This window comes from Hypanus sabinus, chromosome 10 (genome assembly GCF_030144855.1).
Source record: "Hypanus sabinus isolate sHypSab1 chromosome 10, sHypSab1.hap1, whole genome shotgun sequence".
In the NCBI taxonomy this organism is placed as follows: domain Eukaryota; kingdom Metazoa; phylum Chordata; class Chondrichthyes; order Myliobatiformes; family Dasyatidae; genus Hypanus; species Hypanus sabinus.
In genome coordinates this window covers 124,619,139-124,634,988 of record NC_082715.1, presented here as the reverse complement: position 1 = coordinate 124,634,988, position 15,850 = coordinate 124,619,139, and the positions used below count along the sequence as shown (strand labels likewise).

Genomic DNA, 15,850 nt, shown 5'->3' with positions numbered 1-15,850 from the left:
AAGGTTTTGAGAACATCCTTGACTTTTTTTTTCCCTTTTCTCTTCCTGGCACTCTTTTTCTATGAAAGAGTGGCTATTTTGAGAGTCTGGGGTCAGGTATGTGAATCGAGGCAAGGAATGAAGGGAGCATCAGTGCAGGGGATGTTGGCTGGAAGTAAACACCAATATTGAGCCACTTAATCTGACCAAATTTGGAACAACTTGCAGAGACAACATTGTTGGTAAACTTTTTTCACTCTAGGTAGATAGCCCATGTCCCAGAAGCATAGAGAGAATGACATGGATCTGTGCTGCTGAGCAGATCAGAGGTTCTGTGCTAAATCTAAGGTTTGTTTGAATGCATAAAAGCATTCAGACATGGTCAGGAGGTTCATTTCTTGTTCAGCCCAGAACAGGGAAGAAATATAACCAAAGTGACATTGACTATCGAATGATTGTTGTTGCCAGACAGATTTGAGTATCTGATCTCCTGGGATTTTCACACACTACTGTCTCTCAAGTTTATAGATAATGATGTGAAAAAAAATCACAAACAAGAGAGTATCTGCAGATGCTGGAAGTCCAAGCAACACACATAAAATGCTGGAGGAACTCAGCAGGCCAGGCAGCATCTATGGAACAAAGCACAGCCAACGTTCCAGGCTGGAACGTACCTTCAAACAAACTATTCCTCAAATGGACAAGAGACATGTTGCAGTGTCCCGCCGTGACCTGACAGGTAATTGTACTTTCTCTTGTAGCCACATGGGTTTCCTCCAGGTGCTCTGGTTTCCTCCCACAGTCCGAAGACACACCTGCTCGTAGGTTAATTTGTTATGGGAAATTATCCTGTGCTTCAGCAACGATTAAATCAGGAGATCGCTGGGCGGCACAGCTCGAAGGGCGGGGGGGGGGGGGGGAGCTCATCCGCATTTTCGCTCAATAAGTAAATAAATATAAATGTATTGAAGGTGGGAATGAATTTCATCATCAACATCAACCACTGTTCTGAGGGAGCTCTTGCTAGGTGAGAAATTCTCCAACTGTTCCATGTTTTGCCAGATGATTGTGCTGTGCAGTGTGGTAAAAGCACGGGGAGGGCAGGGCATTTCCTCTCATGCTTCAGGAAAAAGATCAACACTGGTTTGAAGTTCATTTCCTCAGCATGCACAACCACCATCATAGACATAAATGTAGCTAAGTTAGGAAGTTTCATGACTTCAGCTCTTAAGCTGAAGTTTGAACTATTTACCACTAAATTGGTCCATTATTCTCACAGGTACAGAGGTACAGTGAAGCGCTGTTTTGAATGCACTCCGTAAAGATAATTTCATCCATCAGTACAGTGAGGATGTATAAGGGAAAAGCAACAATAGAATGCAGAGTAAAGCGCAATGGTCACAGAGGAAGTGCAGTCAGCCCAGACAATAAGGTGCAAGGCCATAACCAGATAGATTGTGACACAAACAGCCCATTTTAGTTTCTCGGCACTCACACAGGAAGCTTGAAGTGAGATGCGGTACTGCAGTGAGAAAGACTGAATAAAGGATCACAATGTACTTTTGGCTACACCTCCTCCCTCACTACTATTCAGGGCCCCAAACAGTCCTTCCATGTGAGGTGACACTTCACCCATGAATCTGTTGGGGTCACCTACTGTATCCAGTGCTCCTGGTGTGGCCTCACGTATAATCGGTGAGACCTGACACAGATTGGAAGAACGCTTTGCCAAGCACCTACGTTCGCCATCCAGAAAACTGGGATCTCCCAGTGGCCACACATTTTAATTCCACATCCTATTCCCACTCCAACATGTCCATCCATAACCTACTCTACTGTCACAAAGAGGCCACACTCAGGAGCAACACCTTATACTCTGTCTGGGTAGCCTCCAACCTGATGGCATGAACATTGGTACTGGTCCCCCAACCCCAACCCCCCAGCCCTCTCCTTCACCATTCCCATCCCATTTTCCCTTTCCCACCTTATCTCCTTACCTGCCCATCACCTCCCTCTGGTGCTCCTCCCCCCATTTTTTTTCTTTCATTCATGGCCTTCTGTCCTCTGCTATTAAGATTCACCCTTCTCCAGCCCTGTATTTCTTTTGCCAATCAACTTCCCAGCTCTTTACTTCAGCCCTCCCCCATCCCAGATTCACCTATCATCTTGTGTTTCTTACTCCCCTCCTATAACATTCCAGCTCTGGCTCTTCATCTTTTTTTTCTCCAGTCCTGCTGAAGGGTTTCGACCTGAAACGTCGTCTGTACTTTCTACAGGGGCACAATTGAGAGCATCCTGACTGGCTGCATCGCTGCCTGCAGAGAGTGGTGCGGACAGTCCAGCACATCTGTAGTTGTGAACTTCTCATTATTCAGGACATTTACAAAGACAGTTGTGTAAAAAGGGCCCAAAGGATCACTGGGGTCCCCAATCACCCCAACCACAAACTGTTCCAGCTACTACCATCTGGAAAACGGTACTGCAGCTGGAACCAACAGGTTCCGGGACAGCTTCTTCCACCAGCCCATCAGACTGATAAAGTCACATTGGTACAATTGTCTTTCTATGTTATATTGTGCATACTAATTGTTACAAATTAATATAAATTGCATACTGCACGTTTAGACAGACGCAACATGGAGATTTCTATTCATGTACAGTATGTGAAGGATGTAAGTAATAAAGTCAATTCAATTTCCATAGAAGCTGCCTGGCCTGCTGAGTTCCTTCACCATTTTGTGTATGTTGCTTGGATTTCCAGCGTTTGCCAATTTTCTCGTGTCTGCAGTTTTGTTTGACACTGGTCTACATGAGGGAGTCCCTGACGTAAACCCTTTGGTTAAATTCCTAGCCCACAAACCGTTGTCAAGTCACCATAGGATGATGACTAACTACTGCAGAGATTTCCCACAGTCCCTCCTGACTCCGGTAGGCGGGATTGAAAAAGACCTGCAGTTTTCTTGAAGTTGGTCACGTAGTGGAAATAATATGCATTGTACCTCTTGGTGGGCAGAAACCACGGTGATTTAGGGAGCTCTTCAGCAGTGGGGAGGCAGCAGCTGAGAAGAACCTTGATGACCATTGCCACGTACAGCCCAGGAGCAGGACCTTCTGCCCATAATGATACCATGGTGTCACATTAAACTTAATCTAAACACAGAGATTCTGCAGATTCTATTTTCTTTCCCTGTTCCTTTCCAATCCAGATGAAGGGTCTAGGCCCGAAGTACTGACTGTTTATGCCTCTCTATGGATGACCTGCTGGATTCCTTCAGCAGTTTGTGTGAACTAAACCCACCTGCCTGCACACGGTTCATATCCCTCTATGTTCATGTGCCTGTCTACTTGCCTCTTAAAGCACCAGAGGTTGCGGTGGTGGAGGAGCACAAATATTGGGTGTTCACCTCAACAATAGACTTGACTGGAAAACCAACACCATGCCTGTGTAGCAGAATGTTGGAAACCTCCTTCCTGCCTGGTTTCCAGGATCAGACTTCAAATACATGACTGGAGCAGGAAATTTGGAGAAATTAGTTGCAATCTGGAATGGTGTCAGATGCCTCAGCAACTTGCCAAAGACAACTGTGACAGAGTTTGATAGCAGCTAATTTCTTTGAGGGTGGTTTCTGGAGTTGAAAACCGTAAGACTTACCTAATATAGTTTTGCTCCTAAGAGCTAATGTGTGCACAAAGAGCAGAATGTTCTCATTAAGAACAGGCATGATTATCTTTTAGATCTTTTCATCAAGTCTTTGGACTGAAAATTAAACGTTGCTGCTATCTCTCTTTTGCAATCTGCCCTCAAGTCTTGCAGAGGCTCAGTTGCACTCATCACAAAGTACAAATCCACAGTGCGCTACGAATCTAGCGCTGCACCTCACATGAAGTCAAGGTGAAATCATGGAGACAAAGGGAATGACAAGACATTCAGACAGCTCTACCCTGAGGGAGACAATGAGTAGTTTTTGCTCATCACCCTTTTAAATATCACCTCATCCAATCTGAAGGCAAAGACTCAAACTTGTGTAAGGGTTCATAGTTGTGGTCGGCTTCAAATGCCAAACCAAGTTCTGGTCTTCACTGGAAGGAGAACAAGTGCAGTCCTGAGAGCTGGTGAGGGAGGAGTTGAATGGGCAGGTACAGTCCTTGTCCCAGTTGTAGGAAGAAGCGCCAGAGGGGAGATCAGTGGGGAATGTTGTTGACCCTTGGCCTGAAACAGTCACTGTTTCTTTCCTCTCCATAGACACTGCCTGGCCTGTCAGTTCCTCCAGCACTTTCTGTGTCTTATTCCGGATTTCCAGCATCTGCAGAATCTCACGTTTAATATAATTTATAATTTTAATATGGCTATTCAAAAGCAATTAAAAAATGAATAAAGTAAACTCAATGGAAAGGGATGACACAAATTAGACCATTCTTTCAAAGAGTCAGTCCCGACCTGATAGGCCCACTCTCGGTTCCAGGATCCTTTGATTGTGAATGACCCCCTAATCTCTGCCAGCCTCACTGTTTTACTACTCTGTCTTTGCCAATTCAGGGTGCTGAACTCTGCTTGAATAACAAAACTCATGACAGGAAGAAGTGAAACAAATATAATGCCTCTAAAAAGTATCCCCCCCCCCCCCCCCCCATCCCGGAAGTCTTCGTGTTTTGTTTTACAACAATGAATCGCAGTGGATTTAATTTGGCTTTTTTTTTGACACTGATCAATAGAAAAAGACTCTTTCACGTCAAAGTGAAAACAGATCTCTGTAAAGTGATCTAAATTAATTACAAATATAAAACACACAAAATAATTGATTGCATAAGTATTAACCCACTTTAACGTGACACACAAATGATCACTGGTGCAGCCAATTGTTTTTAGAAGTCACATAATTAGTTAATTTGAGATCACTGGATGCAATCAAGGTGTTTCAATTGATTGTGATAAAAATACACCTGTATCTCAAAGGTCCAACTGCTGGTGAGTCAGCATCCTGACAAAAACTACACCATGAAGACAAAGGAACACTCCAAACATCTCTTGTAAAAAGGTAATTGTAAAGCACGAGTCAGGAGATGGAGACAAGAAAATTACCAAGTCATTGGATATCCCTTGGTGTACAGTAACGTCAATCATCAAGAAGTGGAAAGAATATGGCACAGCTGTAAATCTGTCTAGAGCAGGCTGTCCTCAAAACTGAGTGACCGGGCAAGAAGGGACTAATAAGGGAAGTCATCAAGAAACTCTGGAGGAGTTCCAAGCTTCAGTGGCTGACATGGGAATGATTGTGCATACAACAACTGTTGCCCAGGGGCTTCACCAGATGCAGCTTTTTGGGAGAATGGCAAAGAGAAAGCCACAGCTGAAAAATACTCACACAAAACTGGCTAGAGTTTCCCAGAAGGCACATGGGATAATCTGAAGTCAGCTGGAAGAAGATTCTATGGTCTGATGACACTAAAATTGAGTTTTTTGTCCATCAGAGTAAATGCTATGCTTGGCTTATGCACATCATCAAAAACACACCATCCCTATCGTGAAGCAAGGTGGTGGCTGCATCATGCTGTGGGGTTGCTTCACTGCAGCAGGCCCTGGAAGGCTTGTGAAGGTAGAGGGTAAAATGAATGCAGCAAAATACAGGGAAATCCTGGAGGTAAACCTGATGCGGTCTGCAAGAGAACTGCAACTTGGGAGAAGATTTGTTTTCCAGCAACAGAATGACCCCAAGCATAAAGCCAAAGCTGCACAGGAATGGCTTAAAAACAACAAAGTTAATGTCCTGGAGTGGCCAAGTCAGAATCCAGACCTCAATCCAATTGAGAATTTATGGCTGGACTTGAAAGGGCTGTTCATTCACAATCCTCATGCAATCTGACAGAACTTGAATGGTTTTGTAAAGAAGAATAGAGAAAAATTGCAGTTTCCAGGTGTGCAAAGCTGATAGAGACCTATCCACACAGACTCAAGGCTGAAATTGATGCAACAGTGCATCTGCTTGAAGACGGTGAATACTTGTGCAATTATTTTGTGTTCTATATATGTAATTAGTTAACTTTGTAGAGATTTGTTTTCACTTTGACACAAAGAAGTCTTTTTCTGCTGATCAGTGTCAAAAAAACCAAATTAAATCCACTGTGAATCAATGTTGTAAAACAATAAAACATGAAAACTTCCAAAGGGTGGGGGGGTGAATACTTCTTTTATGCACTGTGCTTCAATGGCAGTGACTCAATGTTTCAACAAATTAGTTCCTCCAGCTTTCCCCTTCCTCCTCCTCAACAAAGAACATCTCCTTCTGCTCAGTCGTATACTCTTTCAAGCTGTTTTCGTCATTTGAGTGGACAGGAAGTGCAGGTGGCCGCTTGGTTGTGTAACTGGCCACCTCAATAATATATGGCTCTTCTCTCCCTTCTTCCTAACCTTCCCCCCGCCCCCCCATCAACCAAATCAAGCAGAAAAGCATGACAGCACATACCACCAGGATCAAGGACAGCCTCTAATCCACTGTTATAAGACTACTAACTGGACTTCTTATTCAATAAGATGGACTTTTGACCTCATAATCCAGCTTGTTATGACCTTGCACCTTGCAGTCCACTCTGTCACACTTAACTCTGCCTTCTGTTGTTGCTTTTCCATTGCACTAACTCAAACCGCACACGAGCTGTGCCGGTGGCACACACATCAATGCCTTTCTTTTAAGCTGAACCATGGTGAGAATGAAAACGATAAATCGATTTACCCTCAGTCCATCTCTCAATCAACTGTACCAGAGCTCTTTAATGCCAGGTTATCAATGGCTACGATTTTCACTTTATCCCTGGAATCGAGTGCTTTGGCCTTTTTGGATCCAGAGCATAACAAGGAGACTGGGGAGAAGGGTCCCAGTTTCACATAAGTGAAACAGTCTGGAGCAGAAATGTCAATTGTCCATTCCGCACACCCACCCCCCCCCCCAACAAATGCTGCCTGATACATCTCGTTATCTTGTTCCTCCAGCAGAATGTTTACAGCTGTGAACTCAAATTGATCATTGCTATATAGCGTATAGGAGTCCAGATACCCCACCCCCCATCCTGATGTGGGTTATGATGAAGGTGGCTCCTGGGTTCAGGCATTGGCAATAAAGAGAGCAAACATTCAGGGCTGTTCAAAACATCTTGTTCAGACTTCAAAGTCTAAACTGGCACATATCAGGCAAGATTCAACAAATAACAGACCTTCACATACAAAGCCTTTGGAAGAGACAGGGAAGGAATTCTTGGAACAGACAGACATCAAGAACATGAGTTGTAGGGTCCTTAAAAGTGAAACCATATTGTGTCGAATTAGTTTAACGTTGGGGTGAGTGAAACATCCCCTCTGGTTCTCGAACCTGATGGTTTAATGGTAATAATTGTCCTTGAATCTGGTGGTGTGGGACCTGAGGCTCCTGTATCTCCTTCGTGATGGCAGCAGTGAGAAGAGAGTACAGCCTGGATGGTGGATGCATTCCGTTTAGATGTGCTCAGTGGTGGGGAGGGCTTTACCATGATGGACTGGGCTGCATGCACTACTTTTTGTTGGCTTTTCTGTACAAGGAAATTGGTATTTCCATACCAGGTCATGAAACAACCGGTCAGTACGCTCTACACTGTGCTTCTATAGAAGTTTGTGGAATGGCATACCGAATCTTTGAAAAACTTCTAAGAGCGTAGAGGTGCTCCCTGCTTTCTTTGTAATGGCACTTATATGCTGGGCCCAGGACAGATCCTAAGAAATGATGATGCTGAGGAATTTAAAGTTGCTGACCCTGTCCAGTTCTGATCCCCTGATGAGGACTGGCTCATAATCTCCGGTTTCCTCCCCCTGCAGTCAATAATCTGCTCTTTGGTTTTGCTGACGTTGAGTTAGAGGTTGTTGCTGGGGTACTATTCAGACAGATTTTCAATCTCCCTCCTGTACAATTCACCCAACAACAGTGGTGCCTCCAACCCACCTTCCAAGAAACACAGTACCAATTTAACAGGTTTGTGTTTGCTGAAAAACTTCCAGCCCCCATTCTTTTTTTTAAACACTGAAAGCTACAGAATACTTTGCATCCCGGTACCAAAGGTGGCCCAAGCTGCAGTGGTGCAGCAAAACACATACCTTCTATTTCAAGGATTTTCTTCTCCGACTCAAACAGCTCATCACCTACTTGTATCGAACAGTAATAGGCACCAGCATCAGAGCGGACTACATTTTCAATTCTGTGAAAACAAGAAGAGGTGACTCCCAACGTGCAAGATCAATTAAAATAAAACAAAAGATTCCTATTGCAACCTCACCCACTAAAAGAAACATTTTGCTTTGGAGAATGTCAAGGAAAATCTTTTTACAAATATACAAACCCCAATTCACTCAAAACATTCAAGAGGTTTATGCTAAGCCACTTCTATGCTTGAGCCAATTGATGAGTATTTGCTTTGAGTAGTGTTTTTCAAAGTCTATATTTTACTGCTGCTATGTTTTCATTTACCAGCAGAGAACGCATACAACAGACAACCTGAAATTCTTACTCTTCGCAGACAAATGCAAAACAAAAGAAAAACCCCAAAGAATAAATGAGAAAAAACAGTAAGAACCCCAAAGCCCACTGCCCCTCCCACACACAACTGGCAGCAAGCAGCATCACCACTTTCCCCTCTCTCCTTCCCCCACTTATTCCAGCAGAAGACCCACCACCCACCATGCAAGCAACAGCAAATGAGGCTGTCACACCTCACAATCAGGTGTGGGTAAGCATACCCGACAAAAAAAATCTTTGTAAGCCACAACAGCACGTTAGTACAAAGGAGTTTTATTTAGTGCCAGGAAGAAAAAGTGCAAAAGCTGCCCAAAAGTTGTGAAGAAAATGAAATAAATTTACCAAGTAGACAAATGAAAAATAAACATACACGTACAAAAATTTACAAATATAAAGACGCTTTCTCCGTAACACACTTTGTCTTTAACTTTCCAGTCTAACTATTCACCAATTGTCAAATCCAACCTCCATACCTTTCCTGCAAAGCCAGACTGAGGGTTTAAATCTTCCTCCATCTGGCCTCAAAGGATCAATAAATTCTACTGTTGGTTTGGGGGGGGGCAGGGGGGGGGGGAGAGAGGGAAATCACATGACAAGACTATCATAATTTTTTCATGATGCAGAACTGAAACATTTCATTGAATTGAATTGACTTTATTTCTTACATCCTTCACATACATGAGGAGTAAAAATCTTTGTTACATCTCCATCTAAATGTGCGATGTGCAATCATAGTAATCTATAATAATTTATAATAAATAGAACAGACATTTAATACAGAGTACACTCAAATCACTGTGAGTTCATCAGTCTGATGGCCTGGTGGAAGAAGCTGTCCCAGAGCCTGTTGGTCCTGGCTTTTATGCTGCGGTACCGCTTCCCGAATGGTAGCTACTGGAATAGATTGTGGTTGGGATGTCTTGGGTCCCCAATGATCCTAAGCGCCCTTTCTACCCACCTATCTTTATAAATGTCCTGAATCGTGGGACCTGGACACAGCTGGTGTGTACAAGCCATGTGAGGTCCTCGGTGATGTGGATGCTGAGGAACTTGAAGCTGTTTACCCTCTCAACCCCCCCATCCATTGATGTCAATCGGGGTTAGCCCATCTCCATTCCTCCTGTAATCCACAACCAGCTCTTTAGTTTTTGCGACATTGAGAGAGAGGCTGTTTTCTTGACACCACTGTGTCAGACAGATAACTTCTTCCCTGTAGACCACCTCGTTATTGTTTGAGATAAGGCCAATCAATGTAGTGTTGACAGTAAATTTAATTAGCAGATTGGAGCCATGGATGGCGATACAGTAATGAGTGTACAGGGACTAAAGGAGGGGACTCAGTATGCAGCCCTGAATGGCTCCTGTATTGAGAGTCAGAGAGTTGGAGGCGAGGGAGCCCACTCTTACAACCTGCTGGCGATCGGACAGGAAGTCCAGGATCCAGCTGCACAAGGCAGGGTCAAGGCCGAGGTCTCCGAGCTTCTTGTCGAGCCTGGATGGAACTATGGTGTTGAATGCTGGACTGTAGTCCACATAAGCATCCTTCTTCTGAAGAGGGTGAAATGTCAGGAGGATGTTGTGAGAATGCAGGGTGACTTGGACAGGTTGGGTGAGTGGGCAAATGTATGGCAAATGCAGTTTAATCTGGATAAATGTGAGGTTATCCATCTTGGTGACAAGAACAGGAAGGCAGATTACTATCTAAATGGAGTCAAATTAGGAAAAGGGGAAGTACAATGAGATCTAGGTGTTCTTGTACATCAGTCAATTAAAGAAAGCATGCAGGTACAGCAGGCAGTGAAGAAAGCTAATGGCACGCTGGCTTTTATAACAAGAGGAATTGAGTATAGGAGTAAAGAGGTCCTTCTGCAGCTGTACAGGGCCCTGGTAAGACCCCACCTGGAGTACTGTGTGCAGTTTTGGTCTCCAAACTTGAGGAAGGACATTCTTGCTATTGAGGGAGTGCAGCGTAGGTTCACAAGGTTAATTCCCGGAATGGCAGGACTGTCATATGTTGAAAGATTGGAGCAACTGGGCTTGTATACACTGGAATTTAGAAGGATGAGAGGGGTTCTGATTAAAACATATAAGATTATTAAGGGATTGGACATGCTGGAGGCAGGAAGCACGTTCCTGCTGATGGGTGAGTCCAGAACTAGAGGCCACAGTTTAAGAATAAGGGGTAGGCCATTTAGAACAGAGATGCGGAAAAACTTTTTCACCCAGAGAGTGGTGGATATGTGGAATGCTCTGCCCCAGAAGGCAGTGGAGGCCAAGTCTCTGGATGCATTCAAGAGAGAGTTAGATAGAGCTCTTATAGATAGCGGGGTCAAGGGATATGGGGAGAGGGCAGGAATGGGGTACTGATTATGTATGATCAGCCATGATTACAGTGAATGGTGGTGCTGGCTAGAAGGGCCAAATGGCCTACTCCTGCACCTACTGTCTATTCTCCAGATGTGTAAGGGATTCTAACATCCTTCAGTTTTATTCCACAACAAATGCCTTAGTTAAACCCATAGATCAGTGTCCATATACTCAGATAAATACAAATGAATAATGCCTCCCCACCTGTGGTGTTGCCTGGGCAGGGTGCAGTGTGCCTGCTCCCACAGACCCAGGCATTATTTTAGGATGCTCGAAACTGCCCTTCTTTTAGGCCATTCTGCTGTCTACAAACTGAAGCAAAGGTGTGAGTGAAAATAAATGAAACTGTTTGGAACGTCTGTGTCTGGAATCGTTATTCTTGTGAGTTATAAAGCAGAAGAGCACGTTAAGGGATTGTTTTGATTAGCCAAGCTCGAGATGGTTTTACTGTTGGGGTGTGTACGTGATGAACTCCCAAGAAGTGCAGAACGGGGGGGGGGGGGGCAAAGTGAGTGAACTACTGGGGTAACTAGGGCAGGGACAGAACGAGGACGAGTGACTAACCGGGCAAAGGGACCAGGTTAGCAGGAGGATTAGCATTACCAACCTGTTCTGTCACAGAGACCACGATCTACAGCCCTACAAAAAAAAACACACTGCTGTTCATCCTACAGTTTACCGTTTCTCTCTCTGTCCAGAGAGATATCACAACTTCCACAGTGATGGGAAACAAACAGTTGCTGCTTTCATGGTACAACTGACACTTTTCCTTTTGCATAAATAATATCTATAATAATATTTATCATAGATAATAGTTTTCTCCAATGTTCACTGTTATTGGGAGCAATTTATCGTCAGTACCAAATTTCTTTTCACATCAACACTGCCACTGTTTCCACATAACACGATCTTTAAACTGCTTAACTTAAAACACCAAATGAATGCAAGAAACCTCTGGTCAGGAAGAGCTCGTGACAAGCTACCAAAACGTGAAATATCTGCACAGCCAGCACATTCAATGGACTCATTCAATCTTCAGTCACCTCACTTGCCAGCAGATGTCCAATGGCAAGTCTGTGAACAGAAGGCAGCAGGAAGAGGGCCAGAAGCTTCTCTGCTCCACATCCAAAACAATTTGTTTAAATAAGAAACTTCAACCTTCCCCGCTATAGCCACCAAGTAGGCTAAATCGCTGTTTCCAATGTCAAAGTTAAATAGGCCCAAGACTCTTTACACAGCCATATTTCTCACAATATTCCTCAAATAAGCTCCACACCAAATATAAATAATGTGGCCAACCACATTTACCATGGCTACAATGCACTCACTGTGATTACATGGCTTGCCAAATTGGAGGTTGTACCTTTAAGTGAATTTGGACAACTCAAAATAGTTCTAACTTTTATGGTAAGCAAAAATCTAAAATACATTCCAACAAAAACAGAATGCAGTGGATTTGGAGACACAGGGGTCTGAAGATGGTGGAATCTGGACCAACAGAAAATGCACCAGAGCGGGGGTTCCTAACCGAAGGTCTATGGACCCCTCAGTTAATAGTATGGGTCCATGGCATTAAAAAAAAGTTGGGAACTTCTGCACTAGAAGAATGTAGTTCAGGCAGCATCTATGCAAGGAATTGGGCAGTTGATGTTCTGGGTCAAAACCTTTCATCTGGAATGTCCATTTCCCTCCATAGATGCTGCCAGACACTGCTGAGTTCCTCTAGTGGTTCTTGGGTGTTGCAGCAGATATGGCTTCTCTAACCAGAAGATCATTACTTTTATGTATTTTAATTGAACGAATTTATTGATCAGCTACTTGGCCTTTGATCACTAGCAATAGTGAAAGGTCCGACAACAGCAATGCTACCAGAACGCTTAATTACGACCACATCCTGATCCTTTTTGCAAATTAGGGTTAATCCTTAAACAGCTTGCAAGAGTTACTCATCACTACCTGAAACCTTCTGCTCTCCTCCTCAATCCCATTCGCCTTCATCTTAATATGACTGCAGCGGCAGGAATTAGCTTGTGAAGAAACTAAGGCAAAAGATGTCCCACACCCTTCAGCTTCATTAACCAAGAACTCCTCCGGGGCAGGGGGAGAGTAATAACGGACACATTCAGAGCAAATGTAAAACAACAACGGGGAGAATCCCAATGTAAACATTTAGGAATATCATTTTCTAAATCTTAAAACTATAAGAATGAATGCTTAGAACACAATGCTGTACCTGCAGGTGCTCATGATCGTGGATCTGCCGCTACTGTCACTAAAGGAGATACCTTTGAATGAACAGCGGTCACAATCAATTAGGTATTCGCCATTCTTTAGCCACTTAATGTGCAGATCCTGTTGATATCCAGGTAGAACAATAGAACAATTGAAGCTTGCGGGGTTGCCTGGAGACACTGTAATCATTGCGGCTGCAGGCTTGAATTGGATCTTTTCTCCAAATTCTGCTCCTCCCAAAGCCTCCCTTCTCCTTTTAGCAGTCTCCTGTGATCCTCCACCTGATATTGGCACATAGGCAAGGCCTGAGGGTAAACAAATTATATTCTTCAATTATTGTTTCAACCAATGGAAAAAAAAATGTGCCAGTCAAAAAATCACCACATGGACCTGCACTATCTGAAGGATTTTCAGTCTAAACTGCTGTCAAATGCAGAGTTAATTTAATTATGCAAAGTACACACTCCATCTGTAGGGATATCACTTATCTAAATCAAGGAGTTACAAGTTGGCAATATACATAGGCCACCAATGCTGTGGTTGCTTCCTACAGTCTAAAGACATACCTGTCAGCAGGTTAATTTGTCATTGTAAATTATCCTGTGATTAGGCTAGGATTAGATCAGGGGATTGCTGGCTGGGCCAAGGCCATTACCAGATAGATTGTGAAGTCAACAGCCCACTTGCACAGGAAGCTGAAAGTGAGAAAGACTGAACAAAGAATCAAGATGTACTTTTCCCTGACACTGGCCTTCATCAGATAGTCACTGATGTAAATCCTTTAGTTAAATTCCTAGCCCGCAAACTCTTGTAGAGTCACCATAGGATGATGACTACTTCATGCAGATTTCAGAATTTCTGCAGATGTCTGCCCTTCCTGACTGGAGTAGGATGAACTGAAAAAGACCTGCAGCTTTCTTGAAGTTTGTCACGTAGTGGAAATAATATGCATTGTGCCTTTTGCTGGGCAGAAATCACGGTGATTTAGGGAGTAGCTCTTCAGCAATGGGAGGCAGCAGCTGAGAAGAACCTTGATGATCATTGCCACATACAGTCCAGGAGCAGGACCTTCTGCCCACAGTGAGACCATGGTGCCACGTTAAACTTCATCTAAACACAGAGATTCTGCAGGTTCTAGCTTCTTTCCCTGTTCCTTTCCAATGCTGATGAAGGGTCTCAGCCCAAAGTGTTGACTGTTTATGCCTCTCTATGGATGTTCGGCTGGGTTCCTTCAGCAGTTTGTGTGAACTAAACCTACCTGCCTGCACACGGTTCATATCCCTCTATGTTCATGTGTCTGTCTACATGCCTCTTAAAACTAGCATTATGTTTGCTTCCTCCACCAACCCATAACAGTAACTCTCAGGCACCTACCACTCTGTTACAAAACTTAACCTGCTCATCACCTTAAAACCTTCCCAATCTCACCTTAACAGCACGTCCTCAAGTATCTGCACATAAAAAGCACACGTTTCAACAGTACTTAATAGGCTTTGAAGTTCTTGGGATATACAAAATTGCCCACACCCAGAAAATGTTCCAAATGTATTGATAACCCAGGACTAAATACACACTATATACACGGAGAGGGAAGGAAAGGCATCTCGGAGAGAAGCCCTTTTTTTAACTGATCGGGGAAAAGAGGCTAGACTGCGCAGGCGCATGATGTAGCGAAGCAAAGGTTTAAAAAAAAAGACTGTCATATACAGCGGCCATCGTCGGAGTGGACTGAGGCAGAGTGGGACGGCTTTGGCGAGTACAGGCAGAGGCGAGGTTTGAACAGGGCACGACTGTGGAAGTCGGCCTCTGAGATCAGCAGGAGGATTTAAAAAGCGAGCAGAAGCTGAGGTCGAGTTTTACTCCAAGTGAGGCAAGGCCGGGTAAGCACCTTTAATTAATTGAATTACCTTAGGAGTAGATAACGGAGGCAGCAATTAGGGCATTTGAGTGCTCCGTTTGCAGTATGTGGGAAGTCAGGGCGAGCAGAATTGTCCCTGATGACTGCACCTGCAGAAGGTGCATCCAGCTGCAACTCCTGACAAACCATGTTCGGGAACTGGAGCTGGAGCTGGATGAACTTTGGATTGTTCAGGAGTCGGAGGCAGAAATAAACAGGAGTTTCAGGGAAATAATCACCCCTAAGAGTCAGGAGACAGGTGGCTGGGTGACTGTCAGGAGAGGGAACGGGATTAGACAGAATGAACAGAGCACCCCTGTGGCCGTTCCATCAATAATAAGTATACTGTTTTGGATACTGTTGGTGGGGACAACCTACCAGGGACAAGCTGCAGTGGCTGGTCTCTGGCACCGAGACTGGACTCTCAGCTCAGAAGGGATGGAAGGAAAAGAGGAGTGCAGTAATGATAGGGGATTCGATAGTTAGGGGGACAGATAGGAGGTTCTGTGGAAGAGATCGAGAATTCCAGATGGTCTGTTGCCTCCCTGTCACATGGTGTGAGCAGAAACATCTGCAGCTTAATGTGAAAAAGACTAAGAAGCTAGTGGTGATCCGAGGAGGGCTAAGGCATCGGAGACCCCTTTTTCCATCCAAGGGGTCAGTGTGGACATGGTGGAGGATTACAAATAGCTGGGGATTCAAATTGACAATAAACTGGACTGGTCAAAGAACACTGAGGCTGTCTACAAGAAGGGTCAGAGCCGTCTCTACTTCCTGAGGAGACTGAGGTCCTTAACATCTGCCAGACGATGCTGAGGATGTTCTACGAGTCTGTAGTGGC

The 15,850-nt window shown here is 44.1% G+C and overlaps 1 protein-coding gene across 1 annotated transcript in view; it reads right to left on the bottom strand.

Annotated features, from left to right (window-relative positions):
- Positions 1 to 15,850, bottom strand: part of mertka (c-mer proto-oncogene tyrosine kinase a) — a 163,772-nt gene that overhangs the window by 103,050 nt on the left and 44,872 nt on the right. The window contains exons 2-3 of the mRNA XM_059982877.1: positions 13,114 to 13,417; positions 8,096 to 8,196 (exon numbers count right to left, since the gene is read on the bottom strand). Coding sequence (XP_059838860.1) covers positions 8,096 to 8,196; positions 13,114 to 13,417 — 405 coding nt within the window. The remainder of the gene's footprint in view (positions 1 to 8,095; positions 8,197 to 13,113; positions 13,418 to 15,850) is intronic.